This window comes from Babylonia areolata, chromosome 23 (assembly GCF_041734735.1).
Source record: "Babylonia areolata isolate BAREFJ2019XMU chromosome 23, ASM4173473v1, whole genome shotgun sequence".
In the NCBI taxonomy this organism is placed as follows: domain Eukaryota; kingdom Metazoa; phylum Mollusca; class Gastropoda; order Neogastropoda; family Buccinidae; genus Babylonia; species Babylonia areolata.
Window position 1 is genome coordinate 53,012,603 of NC_134898.1, and position 15,000 is coordinate 53,027,602.

Consider the following 15,000-nt stretch of genomic DNA (forward strand, 5'->3'; position numbering starts at 1 on the left):
AAAAAAGAAAAGAAAATTGGACCATCCTCTCACATACATAACTTCATGTACTCCCTGCTTTCAATCCAGAACATGTCAGCATTCAGTCAACTATGGTAAATACATTATTTTGCCCGTGGATAACAAGTCCTTGTCTATGTCAGCATTCAGTCAACTATGGTAAACTGCCTTATAATACATTATTTTGCCCGTGGATAACAAGTCCTTGTCTTATTTTTTGCGCTTCTGCATTAAAATTTGCAATCGATGTAATCATTATTTCATCCTCAGACGATAAAACAGAAACAATGTTGTGCATTTCGGCTATACCTACTTCAAAAAATGTACATTTCTCTCTCAACTCATCATAAGCTTTGTAGTAGTAGGCCTCCTTCAGTCACGGCTGACCATGGATAGAGTATATCCGACCTAATGTCTAATTGGGCTGTCTGCTTGGACCAAGCGGTCACGGCTGACCATGGATAGAGTATATCCGACCTAATGTCTAATTGGGCTGTCTGCTTGGACCAAGCGGTCACGGCTGACCATGGATAGAGTATATCCGACCTAATGTCTAATTGGGCTGTCTGCTTGGACCAAGCAGCGTCGCCTGTGATTGTAGAGACCGATGCGAGATAGACAGTCTCTGTCGCAGCGGTCACATGTGTAAGCTGATGCTGGTCTGTTGGCTGCCGTTCCTTTTCTGCGAGCTCGCTTTTCTGCTGTAGCAGCTGACAGTTTGTCCTCACCAATCCGTAGCTGATTCTTGAGAGAACTCAGAACTCAGAACTCATTTAATTGTCGTAAAACCATCATAGGAATTATGGACACCATAAACTAAACACAACAAGCAAACAAAAAGTAAAAGCAATAAGTTGTGAGCACATGCGGGATATTCCATAAGACATAGTTATGGACTGCGAACTTTAAAGCATTCATATAATTATGTATTTTGCCAGTTCTGGTTGGAAATAATTTTGTGGCAACAGAGAACTCGGCCTTTGGATTATTGTGTTGTCAGTGCCATCTGGCCAATGATTCGAAGACTGGGAATTAACTGTCACAAGTAGGCGAGATCTCAAGTGAGTACACACTATACACTTGTCCAGAAAATGCAGTTCATCCTCTATAACTCCACATGATTTACATAGCCGGTCTTTCCTAGTTACGTTGGAGTGACGTCCACGCTCAATTTCAAGTTCATGTGCACTTATTCGCAATCGACATAGTGCTCCTCTGTGTTTAGTATTTTTGCAGCTGATCAGGTAAGGTTGTAATGTATAAGTGTTTGCAATTGTGCAATAAAAGGAGAGCCTTGAAATGGTCCCGTTCTTTGTGCTGTTCCAAGATTTAACATATTTATCCTGTAGTTTATTCATGACAGAATATTTTAGTCGCTTAATGTTGAGTGTGCCTTGGGTCTCCCACACGTGGGAGAATCCAATTGAAACCAGTATCTTTTTGATAAAGTTAAGCCAAGGGACTTTTTCCAATGAGTTCATCGATAACATATCATCATATGCTTGCCTCAAATAGCTATCTTCTTTTGATTCTATGATGTCTACCCAAAATGAGATGACCTGACACACTGCGGTCAGAGAAATGGGGTATCTGCCCAGCTCTGCCAGGACTGGTATCTTAATTGATCTTTTGTGTACGCCCATTAAGCTCCTACAGAAGTTGACATGTACATTTTCTGATGGGCATTTTGCGGAGAGAAAGACATCAAATTGGTTAAACAGCATAGAGGGCGTGGAGAAGTTTGTTGCAGTTTGATTGAATGGAAACCACACCTCAGCGCCGTAACTGAGAATTGGGGTGACTAAAATGTCAAACAGTTGCGTCATTACATCCATTTTTACTTCTTTCCTTCGCACACTGCGTTTCAGAGCATGCGCTGCTTTATGTCCTTGTTTGGCTAAGTGGTCTTCAGCAAGGTGAAAATTTCCACTCTTATGAAAAATAACTCCCAAGTATTTGTATCTATCCGTCGTTTCGATGCAGTTATCGCCACATGAAAAGAGCACTGGTATTTTGGGGTCGTTTTTTGTGAAAATTACTACTTTTGTTTTGTCCCTGTTGATTTTAAGCCCCCATTGCAGACAGTATTCATGTAGTTGGTCCAGTTTGTTTTGTAGTCCTACTTTTGTTGTCGAGAGCATCACAATGTCATCCGCATATAACAGATAAGGGATTTGAGTCTTGGTTGTTTCGTTGATGTATGATGAGGTGTCATCGTGTATATATTCTCTTATGTCATTAATGAAAATATTGAATAGCGTGGGGCTAATAACATTTCCCTGAAGCACTCCTTTTTAACTGCGATAGAATCTGTGAACCCGTCGTTTGATGTACCACATACAGTTGAATTTTGGTACATCTCTTTTATAATGTGGAAACATTTTCCATTTATCCCAATTTTGTTTAGTTTCATAAGAAGTGCATCATGCCATATATTGTCAAAAGCCTTATTAAAATCAACAAAACAGCTGTAGAGACGTCCATTTCTTTTATTTATGGTGTTGTCAATTATCTTTTTCAGGATGAATATGTGATCAGTGGTTCTAGAATGCCTTATGAAACCAGCCTGCTCTTTTATTAGTAACTCATTTTGTTCTAGGTATGTTTCAGTTCTTCTGTTGATAACTTGACAAAACAGTTTTCCAAAGGTGCTGTTGAGTGTTATACCCCGATAATTGTTAGGATTGGTTGGGTCTCCACTTTTAAAGATAGGAACATTTATTCCGTCTTTCCACTGACTGGGATAAATACCAGTCTGAAATATGGCATTGAATAACTTGCATACAGTAGCACTGATGCTGGACATGCTTGCTTTGAGCATTTCGCTTGTAATTCCGTCTTTACCGGGGGCTTTATTGGTCTTGGGACTCTTTACGGCTCTCATTATTTCGGTCATCGTAAAAGGACTGTCCAGGACAAACGCTGGCATAGTCTGTTTTATTCTATCAAGTTCTTTTTGTACGTGTTCTTTCCTACCTTTATCAACGGGTACTTTACTACTTATCAAGTTTTCTAAATGATTAACCCATTTACCTGCAGATAATGTGTGTCTCTGCGGTTGAGTAGAACTATCTGCATTTTTCAGTTCAGATAGTATTTTCCAAACTTTTTGGGGGTCGTGCTCCATTGCTGTGTTTAAATTTCTCACAAGTTCATTTCTGTACGTCTTTTTTTGTTTTTGTTGAGAGTGCTTCTCCAGCTGTTGCGGTCATCTGCAAGGTCAGTGTTGATCTCAAGCGCCTTCATGTCACGTTTGCAAACGTCTTTGTATCTCAGCTGTGGGCGGCCGATGCTTCTCTGCTCCATGGCGAGCTCTCCATAAAGGATATCTTTTTGGATGCGACCATCTTACATGCGGCGAACGTAGCCCAGCCAGCGCAGCCGACGCTGTCTCAGCATGGTATACATTGTCGGGAGGCCAGCGCGAGTCAGGACTTCGGTGTTTGTCACCTTGTCTTGCCAGGAGAGGTCGAGTATGCGCCGTAGGCTTCTCAGGTGGAGGGTATTGAGCCTTTTCTCCTGACGAGCATGTGTAGTCCACGCCTCACTGCCATACAGCAAGGTGCTGAGGACGCAGGCGTTATATACAGCCATCTTTGTGTTCGTGGTCAGCTTGGGATTTATCCACACTCTTTGTGTGAGGCGGGCTAGCGTTGTGGCTGCCTTCCTGATCCTCTTGTCGATCTCAGTGTCAAGGGAGAGGTTGTCGGTGATGGTGAACCCAAGGTAAGTGAATTGATGGATGGCTTCAAGCTCGTAGTCATCAATGGTGATGGCTGGTGGAGATGGCGTGTCTTGGCCTAGGACGTTTGTCTTCTTGAGACTGATGGTCAGACCGAAATCTTTGCAGGCCTGGTAGAAGCGGTCCATTAGTGACTGCAAGTCCCGCTGAGTGTGGGTCACAACTGCGGCATCATCGGCAAAAAGCATGTCTCTGATGAGGGCTTCGAGGACTTTTGTCCTTGCTCTGAGGCGGGCGAGATTGAAGAGCCTGCCATCTAATCTCGTCCGCAGGTAGATCCCTTCTTGCGCTGTGCTGAACGCATGCCTCAGGAGAAGAGCAAAGAAGATTCCAAATAGCGTGGGGGTAAGGACGCAGCCTTGTTTGACACCACTGCTTTCATCGAAGGGCTTGGAGAGGTTACCATTAAACTGCACCGTCCCTTTCATGTTGGAGTGGAAGGACTCAATCAAGCTGTGCAGTTTGGGGAGGCAGCCGATCTTTCGGAGAGCCCTGAAAAGGCCGTCTCTGCTGACTAGGTCAAAGGCCTTGGTGAGGTCAATGAATGCGACATACAGGGGCATCCTCTGCTCTCTGCACTTCTCCTGGATTTGGCGAAGGGAGAAGATCATGTCTACCGTGGATCTCTCTGCTCGGAAACCGCACTGTGATTCCGGGTAAACGCGTTCGGCCAGTTTCTGCAGGCGGATTAGGAGGACCTGAGCGTAGACTTTGCCTACAATGTTGAGAAGCGAGATGCCTCTGTAGTTGTTGCAGTCGCTCCTTTCACCCTTGATTTTGTACAGGGTGATGATCTTGGCGTCCCTCATGTCCTGCGGTACAGCTCCCTCATTCCAGCACTGACAGAGGACTGTGTGCAGAGGATGCCTGGTTCGATCATGTTCAACAGGCTGTTCCTGACTGCAAAGCCCACTCCGTACTCTCTTGGGGCATCAGAGCTCTTTCCTTGCCAGAAGGTGTAGTCCCTCTCCTTTAGTGTTCCTGAGTCAGCCAGCCGTGTTTCCTGCAGAGTGGCAATGTCCACATTTTGTCTCTTCAGCTCGCTGTTTATGATGGCCGTCTTTCTGGCGTCGCTGATGTCTTGCAGATCTTGGGAGAGCCCAGGCATCATTGTCCGGACATTCCAACAGGCCAGTTTCATTGTTGATCCGTTTCTTGAAGTTTTCTTTTTGCCTGGTGCGGAAATTAACGACCTGCTTGTCGGATATTCTCCTAATCTTCATACACCCATAGCAGAAGGCAGGTCGTGGCGGGACAGCATCTAATTGGCTGGGGGCTGCACAGCTTGGGTGGGCGGTAGCTGTCCATTGGGACGTGAAGGTCCCTCCCACCGTCAAAAACCCCTGGCGTCGGCTCTACGCCAGTTGAGCGCTAACTTATAACCGGTAACTGTTGCTTCACGTGTTGTTCCGACGCTAGTGCTAGTAGCGAAGCTGGAGTGTCCTCTCCAGGTTGTAGGTGCAAGGTGTTTGTGGATGGATGGACGGATATAAGCCTGGGCAATGTAATATGGAAGACAAGCTGTTGCCCATGCAGCTTGTCCCCCCTCTCCACCTCGCTGACAGATCCAAAGGAACAGCAAGGCTGTTACGTTTTGGTGCCAACGCGGCCGCAGGAGCTGCCGAAAAGTGTCAAAGTTTGCCATCCAACCACCTTAGGGGCCCCGCACCGGATTTTCTGCCAAAGTTCATAAGCTTTACACTCAAACAAAAAGTGTTTCTCATCTTCAATTTGTGAGCCACATGATGGGCATGGTAATTCTACAGAAATCCCAGGTTCAAACCATTTCTTATTGGCGTTGAAACCAAGTGTCCTTAATCAAAATCTTGCATAACTTATTCTGTGCCATTTATCTGTAATGGTACTTAGAAAATTTTCAGGTTGAAATACGTTTTTAAATAAGAAAAACCAACTATATTTTTCTTTTGTTTCCACATCGGAGTGCCAGTTTTGTTGAAAAGAACAAATAAGTCTGTCTTTAAATTTTGATATAAATTGCTGCTCGTTTCCTACTCCCTGTGACAACCACACAATTCCAAAACCATATTCTGATAAAACTTTGTTTACTCTATAAGCCCAATTCTCTTTCCCTAAATCCATTTGAATATACATCGTATCATAGGCCTGCCTGCATAAGCGTGTTTGTGGAAGCTTCAACAGTTTCAATCAGTATTTAATGCACTTTACAATTTTTTTTATACAAAGGGTACCTTCCTGTTTCTCTGTATAACACTGTATTAGATGAATGTATTGGTACATTTAAGAAGCGTTTAACTGCATATGTATGCACTTTCTCAATCTGCTTATTTACACTTAGTCCCCACATTTCTGCTCCATATGTAAGTAAAGGTTTCAATCTGTGAATCAAATAATTTCCAAAATATACAGCAATCAAATGAGTTGAGCCTTCGTAACGTCTTCAAAATTTCGATTACACCCTTTTTCCCCTTACTACAAGATTCTTCCCATGCATAATTCAGCCTTAATTTAGTTGAGAATATCATTCCTAAGTATTTGTATGAATTCACCACTTTAAGTTCTGTATTCTTATAAAGCCATCTTTCATGTAGTGACAGGTGTCCACCCATCCTAAAGACCATAACATTAGTTTTATCCAAATTTACTGTCAAACTTAAGGGATCTGCTTCTTCTTCTAAAGCGTTTAGTTGATTTTGCAAACCTATTACTGTTCCAGATAAAAGAATGACATCATCAGCAAACAGTAATAAGAAAACCTCAGTAGCTCCAGGAATTAATTGTATACCATGTCTGCCTCTATTGGATAATTCCACAGCCAGTTCATTTATATATATATATATATATATATATATATATATATATATATATATATATATATATATATATATATATATATATATATATATATATATATATATATATATATATGTAAAGGAAACATCTGCGGGCTCAGAAGACATCCCTGTTTCACTCCATTTGGACATTCAAATTAATCAGAATAAACACCCTTCACGCGCACACACGCAAGTACAGAATTATAAACACCTTTAAGTGCCATGTACAGTTTACCTTTCACACCACTTTTACGCAATACATTCCACAATGCATTTCAATTAACAGAATCAAAGGCCTTCTTGAAGTCCACAAAAGCAACATAAAGTTTCGTATTACATAGAAGATATTTCTGTACCAATGAACTTAATGTAAGTATGTGGTCTATGGTACTATAGTTAGCTCTAAAACCAGCTTGTTCTTCGATTATTTTTTTTCTTCATTTTCAGCCCATTTAGTAAGCCTCTTATTTAAGATATGAGTGTAAACTTTACTTAAAATACTTGTGAGTGATACTTCACGATAATTATCTGGGTTGTTAACATCTCCTTTTTTGTGGATAGGAATAATAATAGATTTTGCCCACTCCAAAGGAAACGTACCATTTTCAAACAGCTGATTAAATAACATAACAAGGAAATCAATCACAGCAGAATTTGCACACCTCAGCATTTCTCCAACAGTTTTGTCAGGTCCTGCACTTTTTCCTAATTTTAGATGTCTGATACTAGCAACAACTTCTTCTTTAGATATATGATCATTAAACAATGGCTCAAGCTCATCTTCTGCTTCCAATAAATTTTCTTCTTTTTGTATTACAGTATTGTCGAAATCATTCAAAACCCTAAAGAAGTGATCATGCCATTGCACCATGGAGATGTTGTTACACACAACAGCTTTTCTATTTACGGATCTTATTACTGACCAAAATGTCTTAGAGTCACTGACTGAATCTTTTAGTTTTTTTAATCTGTTATTTTCAAATTCTCGTTCTTTTGTTTTTCTCAGTTTAACATATTCTTTTAGTGCTGCAGCATATGCTTGTCTTTTCTCTGGCTCATCCTGTTCTGTTTTACATCTCTAATATTTTCAACAACCTTTTAACTCCCTTTTTCTTTCGTACACATTCATCATCAAGCCAATCATTCACTTTTTTCCTTCCATGTTCCACTCGTCGAACCATACATGCAGCAGCTCCATATAAAGCAGTAACAAATTGGTTTAAACTGTCATTCACGTTAACGTATTATAATTGAAAAGCCTTCTGCAAACTGTCATAAAATTCATCACTATCAAGTTCATTTTTATAAATATTAGCATTGTCATCTGACCATACAATTTTTTCTTCATACTCTTTCTTTGGGTTTGTAACACCAAAGTCACTATGGGCCCTTTTCCATGTTACCTCAACTGGCAAATGCCACGAATCCACACAATCACCAACATGCGAATCAAAGCAAAGTAGCAAATCACTAGGAATAAGAAAATAATCAATCACGCTACATCCATTAGGTGACACAAACGTATATTCGCCATCTTTGTCACCGTTACAAAAACCATTCAAAATAATCAAATCAAGTATGAAACACAAGTCCAACAATGTTTTACCAAAATTATTAACCATTTCGTCTTTTAAACAACGTGCACAATTATCTTCATCCATACTGTCACACTTCATATCACCAATATAATTTGACATTTCTTCAGGTTCAGCTTGTTTTTGACCTGTTCTGGCATTCAAATCACCAAATATCATAAAGTAAACATCATCTTTTTCAAACTGATTCAACAGTGATTCCTCCAATATCAATACAACATCCTTAATCATTTTATCATTGTATGCAGGACCTTCAAGTACAACATAACAAGCAACAATAACAAAATCTTTATCTCAACAAAATACAGTCTTGTCCACTTTAATAGCTATAGCATTATCACATTCCAACCTTATTTCTTTGACACTCTCTGTCAGACACTTTCTGCACCTGCAAAGATAACTTTTTTACTGGTGCATAAAACTTAACATAATCGGTAAACACATTACTGAAATCAAATGAAGGATCAAGAAAACATTCAGTGAGGCAAAAAAAAATCGAATTTATTTACATAGTTCATAAAAGAAACATCCTTTAATTTACTATACAAGTTTTCTACATTATAGTTCAAGAACTTCCACTGATGTGGATGGTCGGGCCTGTCCTGTGGCTTCCTTGTCACGCTCGAGGCAGGTGCCTGTCACTGCCACTGCCACCTCTCCCTCTGCCGCGAGCCGAACCAACGGGAGACTTGTGTGGCTGGTTCCCCAGGTAAGCGTGCATCCCCATCTGCCTGCCTGATACAGGCCTCCACGTGTTGCACGTGTGTCACTGCCACTGTGACACTCAGCGCCCGGGAAACCCCCGCTGCCTCTGGCTGACCCGCGTCTTTCACCCGCTGAACTGGTTCCGACGTCACGTGGGAAGTCCCCGTGTCCACTCTCATCGCTGCCGTCACGCTGCCGCTGGTCCTGGGTTGCACGTGTGCGAGAAGGTGAAGAGGGGGGTGGGGGTGTGCTCACACTGTCCGTTCCGTTCTGCGTGGAGGTGTCAGCTGATGACGTCATCACCTCCTCACTGACAAGGCGAGGGGAATAGCCCCGTTGATTGGCCGAGGCTGACACGCCCACTGCGTTCCCAACAGGAACACAGTGCACTGGAGCTCTAGCATGTTGATCAACACCACCTCCACCCCCAACAACCTGCGCATAATTATGATCGCTGATCAAAGACCCTGGGTTCTACTACCAGCTGACCTTTGCGGAAATATGCCCTTTTGCCTTCACTCCTTGCCCTGCCAACGATCTGTGCTTGTGCTTTTGTCATGTCATTGGCCACCCTCACCCCTTTTTCCTGCAGTCTTTGTCGCATGTCTCTGTTAGTGAGGATTGTCATCTTGTCTCTCCATCTCGTAAATCGTACAATCATGGGTCGTGCTTGTCCTGTTCGGTGTGCCCGTGTAATGTCGTCAGTCGTCCAAGGTTTCGGTCCGTCAGTGCTGTTCAGTATGTCAACTACGGTACTGGCACACGTGTCAAAGGTTTCGCTTGGTCCTGCATGGGGAGTGCCATAAAATCTCAAGTTGTCTCTGCGCGAGAAGTCTTCTAATTTGTCCGTGTCCGATTTTAATTGTTCGACTTCATGTCTCAGTTCATGAATCGTATTTGAAATTTGTCGTAATTCTTCTTTTCCGTCATTTGATTCTGTAAACAGTTGTTGAATATCTGCTGTCATGTCCGTCACTGCATCTGTCAGGTACCTCTGATCTCTCTCCAGTCTGTCACATCGTCTGTTTATTTCTTGGCATTGTTGTTTTACTTGACCTAGATCCTCCTTTATTTCTCCAAGATCACTTCTTATCAGTAGTGTCTGTTCATTGAACCGCTGTTGCAGGGCTTGCATCAATTTGTTTATCATTTCGTCACCTGCAGTCTCTGTGTTCGTCACTTTGTCAGATTCAACTTTGGGGTCTGTCTGTCCGTCAGTGTTGGGGCCAGGGTTTGTTTCCACATCGCCGCTAAGCAACAACCTACGCAGTGACAACACGGCGTGTAGGACACAGCAAGCAGAAAGAAGCACTGGCACGTGCAGAGCGAGATGACACACACTGCCACTGACAAACACACCCTCCTCTGCACTCGAAATGGTTCCCCATACACCTCCGTGCCTCATAAGACATGCATTGCCAAAAGATTCGAATGTCCAAACATTGCAACAAAAACTACAAAGCAATGCAACGGCAGTGCAAACGAAAACAAAACCGACGCAAACATCAGTCGATGAGAAGCATGCTGCACTGTTTGTGTCATCGATCACCTGCTCACTTTGACGTGACCTCTTTCCTTGCAAACATGACCCAGATTGCACTCCACCACAAAAACAAAAACACCGATAGCTGCCCCCCCCCCTCCCCCCAAGTCACTAAGTCGACCATGTTTCACCAACTCTACTATCTCTGATCCTTTACTGACACTCTGCTCACAATACTTTCTTGCAACAGTCCAGCACAACTCCACACGCCGCAAAAAAAAAACTCCCGCAGAGATTCACAGACTTGCTGCCTGGCCGCTATTACCCGTCGTCAGAACTCAGAATGTTTTTCATTCAAGGATTAAGATTTTAAGCATGTCCTGTTCCTCCAATCTGTCCTTGGAGAGAGAGAGAGAGAGAGAGGGGGTGAAGGGGGGGGGGGGGGGGCAAAAAAAGCGTTCCTAATGGCGGTATCCGGAAATGGTATTACGAAGGCTTTCTGGGTATGTTTGTACAGGATTGTATAACCGAGGTCTCTCCTGGTGCCGGCTGGGAGAAAAGCAATGAATAGTTAGCCAACTGAATTTTCTTGCTCTCCCTGTGATCCATTCTTTTTGTCTGTGTGTCTGTCCGTCTGCCTGCCTCATATTCATCTATTCATTTCATCTCTCTCTCTCTCTCTCTCTCTCTATATATATATATATAAAATGTGTGTGTGTGTGTGTGTGTGTGTGTGTGTGTGTGTGTGAGAGAGAAGGTGAAGGTTTGGTGTAAAAAATCTTGAACATATTTATTCTATCCAATCAAAGACATTTGTTTTATCTGACTGACTGGTCAGTTGATTGATTAATCAGTTAATTGACATGTTCATTTATCCATTCACCGTTTTGATTAACTGTTAATTGTTCTTAAACATGTAAACCGTTTTGAATTATATGTCGATGTACTTTGATCTGATTTTGTTGTTTTCACACGTACACGTCTTTTTAGTGAATATCTTATGGTTGTATATCATAAGCTGCACATCCACATGGTTATTTCGTTCGGGGGATGATAAAGTTAGCTTGACTTCACTTTTGTTATCATAAACACCAGTAAAGACCGGTAACTCTCTTCTCATTGTTCATTCGTTTCGAGTCAAGATGTCCATCGAGGCAAACCATGTGTTTGTTCCGTATTGTCCGTATATTCTGTACAGCATTTATAGGACCAAAAGGCTAAGCATGTCTGCTTGAATAAAAGGTGAAGTATGTTTGCACATTTCTTCTGTCATTGCCGCTGTATGCACATGTCAAATGATCGGTATAGGGACAAGCCCGGAGAGTCTTTTTTTGAGGAAGTGGTTGGGTTTGTTCCAATGTACCTTAATTTTACTTACCTGTGTGCTAGCTAACTGAATCGGTAGCATAAGCAGCATTGACTTGAAGTTGTGTACCTTGTAAATGGAGACGATGACCACTCTTCGTTGTTGCATAAATCCCTAACTCCACTAGCCTCATTGCTCTTCCATTTGAAGTCGTCATCAAGGCAGAGACAGACAGAACTCAGCGGCTGTTGCTATGGAAGGGGATCAAGTGAAGGGTGTCCATGCCAGTCGCTGTGTTTGTGTGGGTGGAGGCACGACTAGCGGCTTACCAACCTCTTTGACTGGCCAGGCCAATGCAAATAATTATGTTACCGAGCATTGCCATTTCTCTGTTCACTCTCTGTCTGTCTGTCTGTCTGTCTGTCTCCGTCTCTCTCTCTCTCTCTCTCTCTCTCTCACTCTCAACCCCCACCCCACCCCCTCCAGTTTGTCTCTGTCTCTTCTCTGTCTTTCGGTCTCTCTGTCTCTGTCTCTGTCTTTCTTTGTTTCTGTCTCTATGACTCTGTGTCTCCGTGTCTCTCTCTCTCTCTCTGCAAGTGTCTGTCTCTGTCTCTGTTTCTGTCTCTCTGTGCACCCATGTGTGTGTGTGTGTGTGTGTGTGTGTGTGTGTGTGTGTGTGTGTGTGTGTGTGTGTGTGTGTGTGTGTGTGTGTGTGTGTGTGTGTGTGTGTCTCAGTGAGTCTATGTCTAACTCTGTCTCTGTCTGTTTGTGACTCTCTGTATCTATTATGAGTCGGCCTGTCTGTCTCTCTGTCTCTCTGTATCTGAGTCTCTGTATCTTTGTCTCTGTCTCTCTGACTTTATTTGTCCGTGTTTCTGTCTCTTCCCCCCCCCCCCCCATCATTCTCTGTCTCTCTCTCTCTCTACTTCCTCCTCCCCTTCTCACTCTGTTTTTGTGTCCGTCCACGCCTCTCCTCCGTATCTCTCACTGAAATACAGACAGAACCTCTCCTCCGTATCTCTCACTGAAATACAGACAGAGCCTCTCCTCCGTATCTCTCACTGAAATACAGACAGAGCCTCTCCTCCGTATCTCTCACTGAAATACAGACAGAGCCTCTCCTCCGTATCTCTCACTGAAATACAGACAGAACCTCTCCTCCGTATCTCTCACTGAAATACAGACAGAACCTCTCCTCCGTATCTCTCACTGAAATACAGACAGAGCCTCTCCTCCGTATCTCTCACTGAAATACAGACAGAACCTCTCCTCCGTATCTCTCACTGAAATACAGACAGAGCCTCTCCTCCGTATCTCTCACTGAAATACAGACAGAGCCTCTCCTCCGTATCTCTCACTGAAATACAGACAGAGCCTCTCCTCCGTATCTCTCACTGAAATACAGACAGAACCTCTCCTCCGTATCTCTCACTGAAATACAGACAGAACCTCTCCTCCGTATCTCTCACTGAAATACAGACAGAGCCTCTCCTCCGTATCTCTCACTGAAATACAGACAGAGCCTCTCCTCCGTATCTCTCACTGAAATACAGACAGAACCTCTCCTCCGTATCTCTCACTGAAATACAGACAGAACCTCTCCTCCGTATCTCTCACTGAAATACAGACAGAGCCTCTCCTCCGTATCTCTCACTGAAATACAGACAGAGCCTCTCCTCCGTATCTCTCACTGAAATACAGACAGAACCTCTCCTCCGTATCTCTCACTGAAATACAGACAGAGCCTCTCCTCCGTATCTCTCACTGAAATACAGACAGAGCCTCTCCTCCGTATCTCTCACTGAAATACAGACAGAGCCTCTCCTCCGTATCTCTCACTGAAATACAGACAGAACCTCTCCTCCGTATCTCTCACTGAAATACAGACAGAACCTCTCCTCCGTATCTCTCACTGAAATACAGACAGAGCCTCTCCTCCGTATCTCTCACTGAAATACAGACAGAGCCTCTCCTCCGTATCTCTCACTGAAATACAGACAGAACCTCTCCTCCGTATCTCTCACTGAAATACAGACAGAACCTCTCCTCCGTATCTCTCACTGAAATACAGACAGAGCCTCTCCTCCGTATCTCTCACTGAAATACAGACAGAACCTCTCCTCCGTATCTCTCACTGAAATACAGACAGAACCTCTCCTCCGTATCTCTCACTGAAATACAGACAGAGCCTCTCCTCCGTATCTCTCACTGAAATACAGACAGAACCTCTCCTCCGTATCTCTCACTGAAATACAGACTTCCCACCACCAGTCCACGAGAAGCTGAAAGTTAATTAGCACACATCACACTGCCCCCGCCCCCCCCCCCTCGCTCTCTCTCTTTCTCTCTCTCTCTCCGCATAGCATTTAGCGACTGCTCTTTTTATTATTATTTTTTCTGTATATTTCTAGAATGTCCTACAGAAAAGAGTGCGACTGTCCTAAATACCATTTTGCCAATGCCATACATAAAAACAAGATGAGGGGCGGAGCAGGGGTAGGTGGGGGTGTCATGTAATAACTTTCTCAGTGTTCCCAGTAAAACAACAGAGAGAGAGAGAGAGAGAGAGAGAGAGAGAGATCTTTCGCTTGTGTGTGTGTGTGCGTGTGTGTGTGTGTGTGTGCGTGTGTGTGTGTGTGTGTGTGCGTGTGTGTGTGTGTGTGTGTGTGTGTGTGTGTGTGTGTGTGCATGTGTACGATACAGTGCAGTACAGCATTGTACACTAAAAATACAGTTCAATATAGCATAGTACAATACAACTCAGGACAGTGTGGTGTGTGTCCATCGAGATCGATGATGACCATCGTTGTCATCCAGCTGGGGGATGGGGGAAGGGTGGTGGTGGGGTGGGGGGGAGGATGCAAATGAATCTATCTGTGAATGCGCAGATGGCTGAATAGTCCAATCTGCGCACGAAATGTTCGCTGACAGTTTGGGCAGACAAAGACAGGCATACCATTGTCAGGGAGCTTGTTTGCCCGTGACTTTCTGGCCTGCCTCTTCTGAACAGCTGCAGCAGTCCTGTTGGCCTCGCACAACTTGGCGCCTTTGTGCACAGCAGCACGCCATTTGTCACGGTCCACTGCAGATTCCTCCCAGGAGTCAGGGTTGATATCAAACGCTTTCAGAGAGACTTTCAGAGTATCTCTGAAGCGCTTCTTCTGACCTCCGTGTGATCTCTTCCCTTGTTGCAGCTCGCCATAGAAGAGCCTTTTGGGCAGCCGATGGTCTGGCATGCGCGCCACGTGTCCAGCCCAGCGAAGCTGGGACTGCATCAGGATGGTGAAGATGCTGGGAAGGGTGGCTTTTGCGAGCACCTCTGTGTCTGGGGTCTTGTCTTGCCACTTGATGTTCAG

At 43.7% G+C, this 15,000-nt stretch overlaps 2 protein-coding genes across 2 annotated transcripts in view; one reads left to right on the forward strand and one right to left on the reverse strand.

Moving 5' to 3' along the window:
* The window catches only part of LOC143297716 (uncharacterized), a 49,740-nt gene that overhangs the window by 5,248 nt on the left and 29,492 nt on the right, over positions 1-15,000 (forward strand). The window lies entirely within an intron of this gene.
* The window catches only part of LOC143298254 (uncharacterized), a 7,878-nt gene continuing 1,586 nt past the window's right edge, over positions 8,709-15,000 (reverse strand). The window contains exon 2 of the mRNA XM_076611068.1: positions 8,709-9,290. Coding sequence (XP_076467183.1) covers positions 8,709-9,155 — 447 coding nt within the window. The 5' untranslated portion in view covers positions 9,156-9,290. The remainder of the gene's footprint in view (positions 9,291-15,000) is intronic.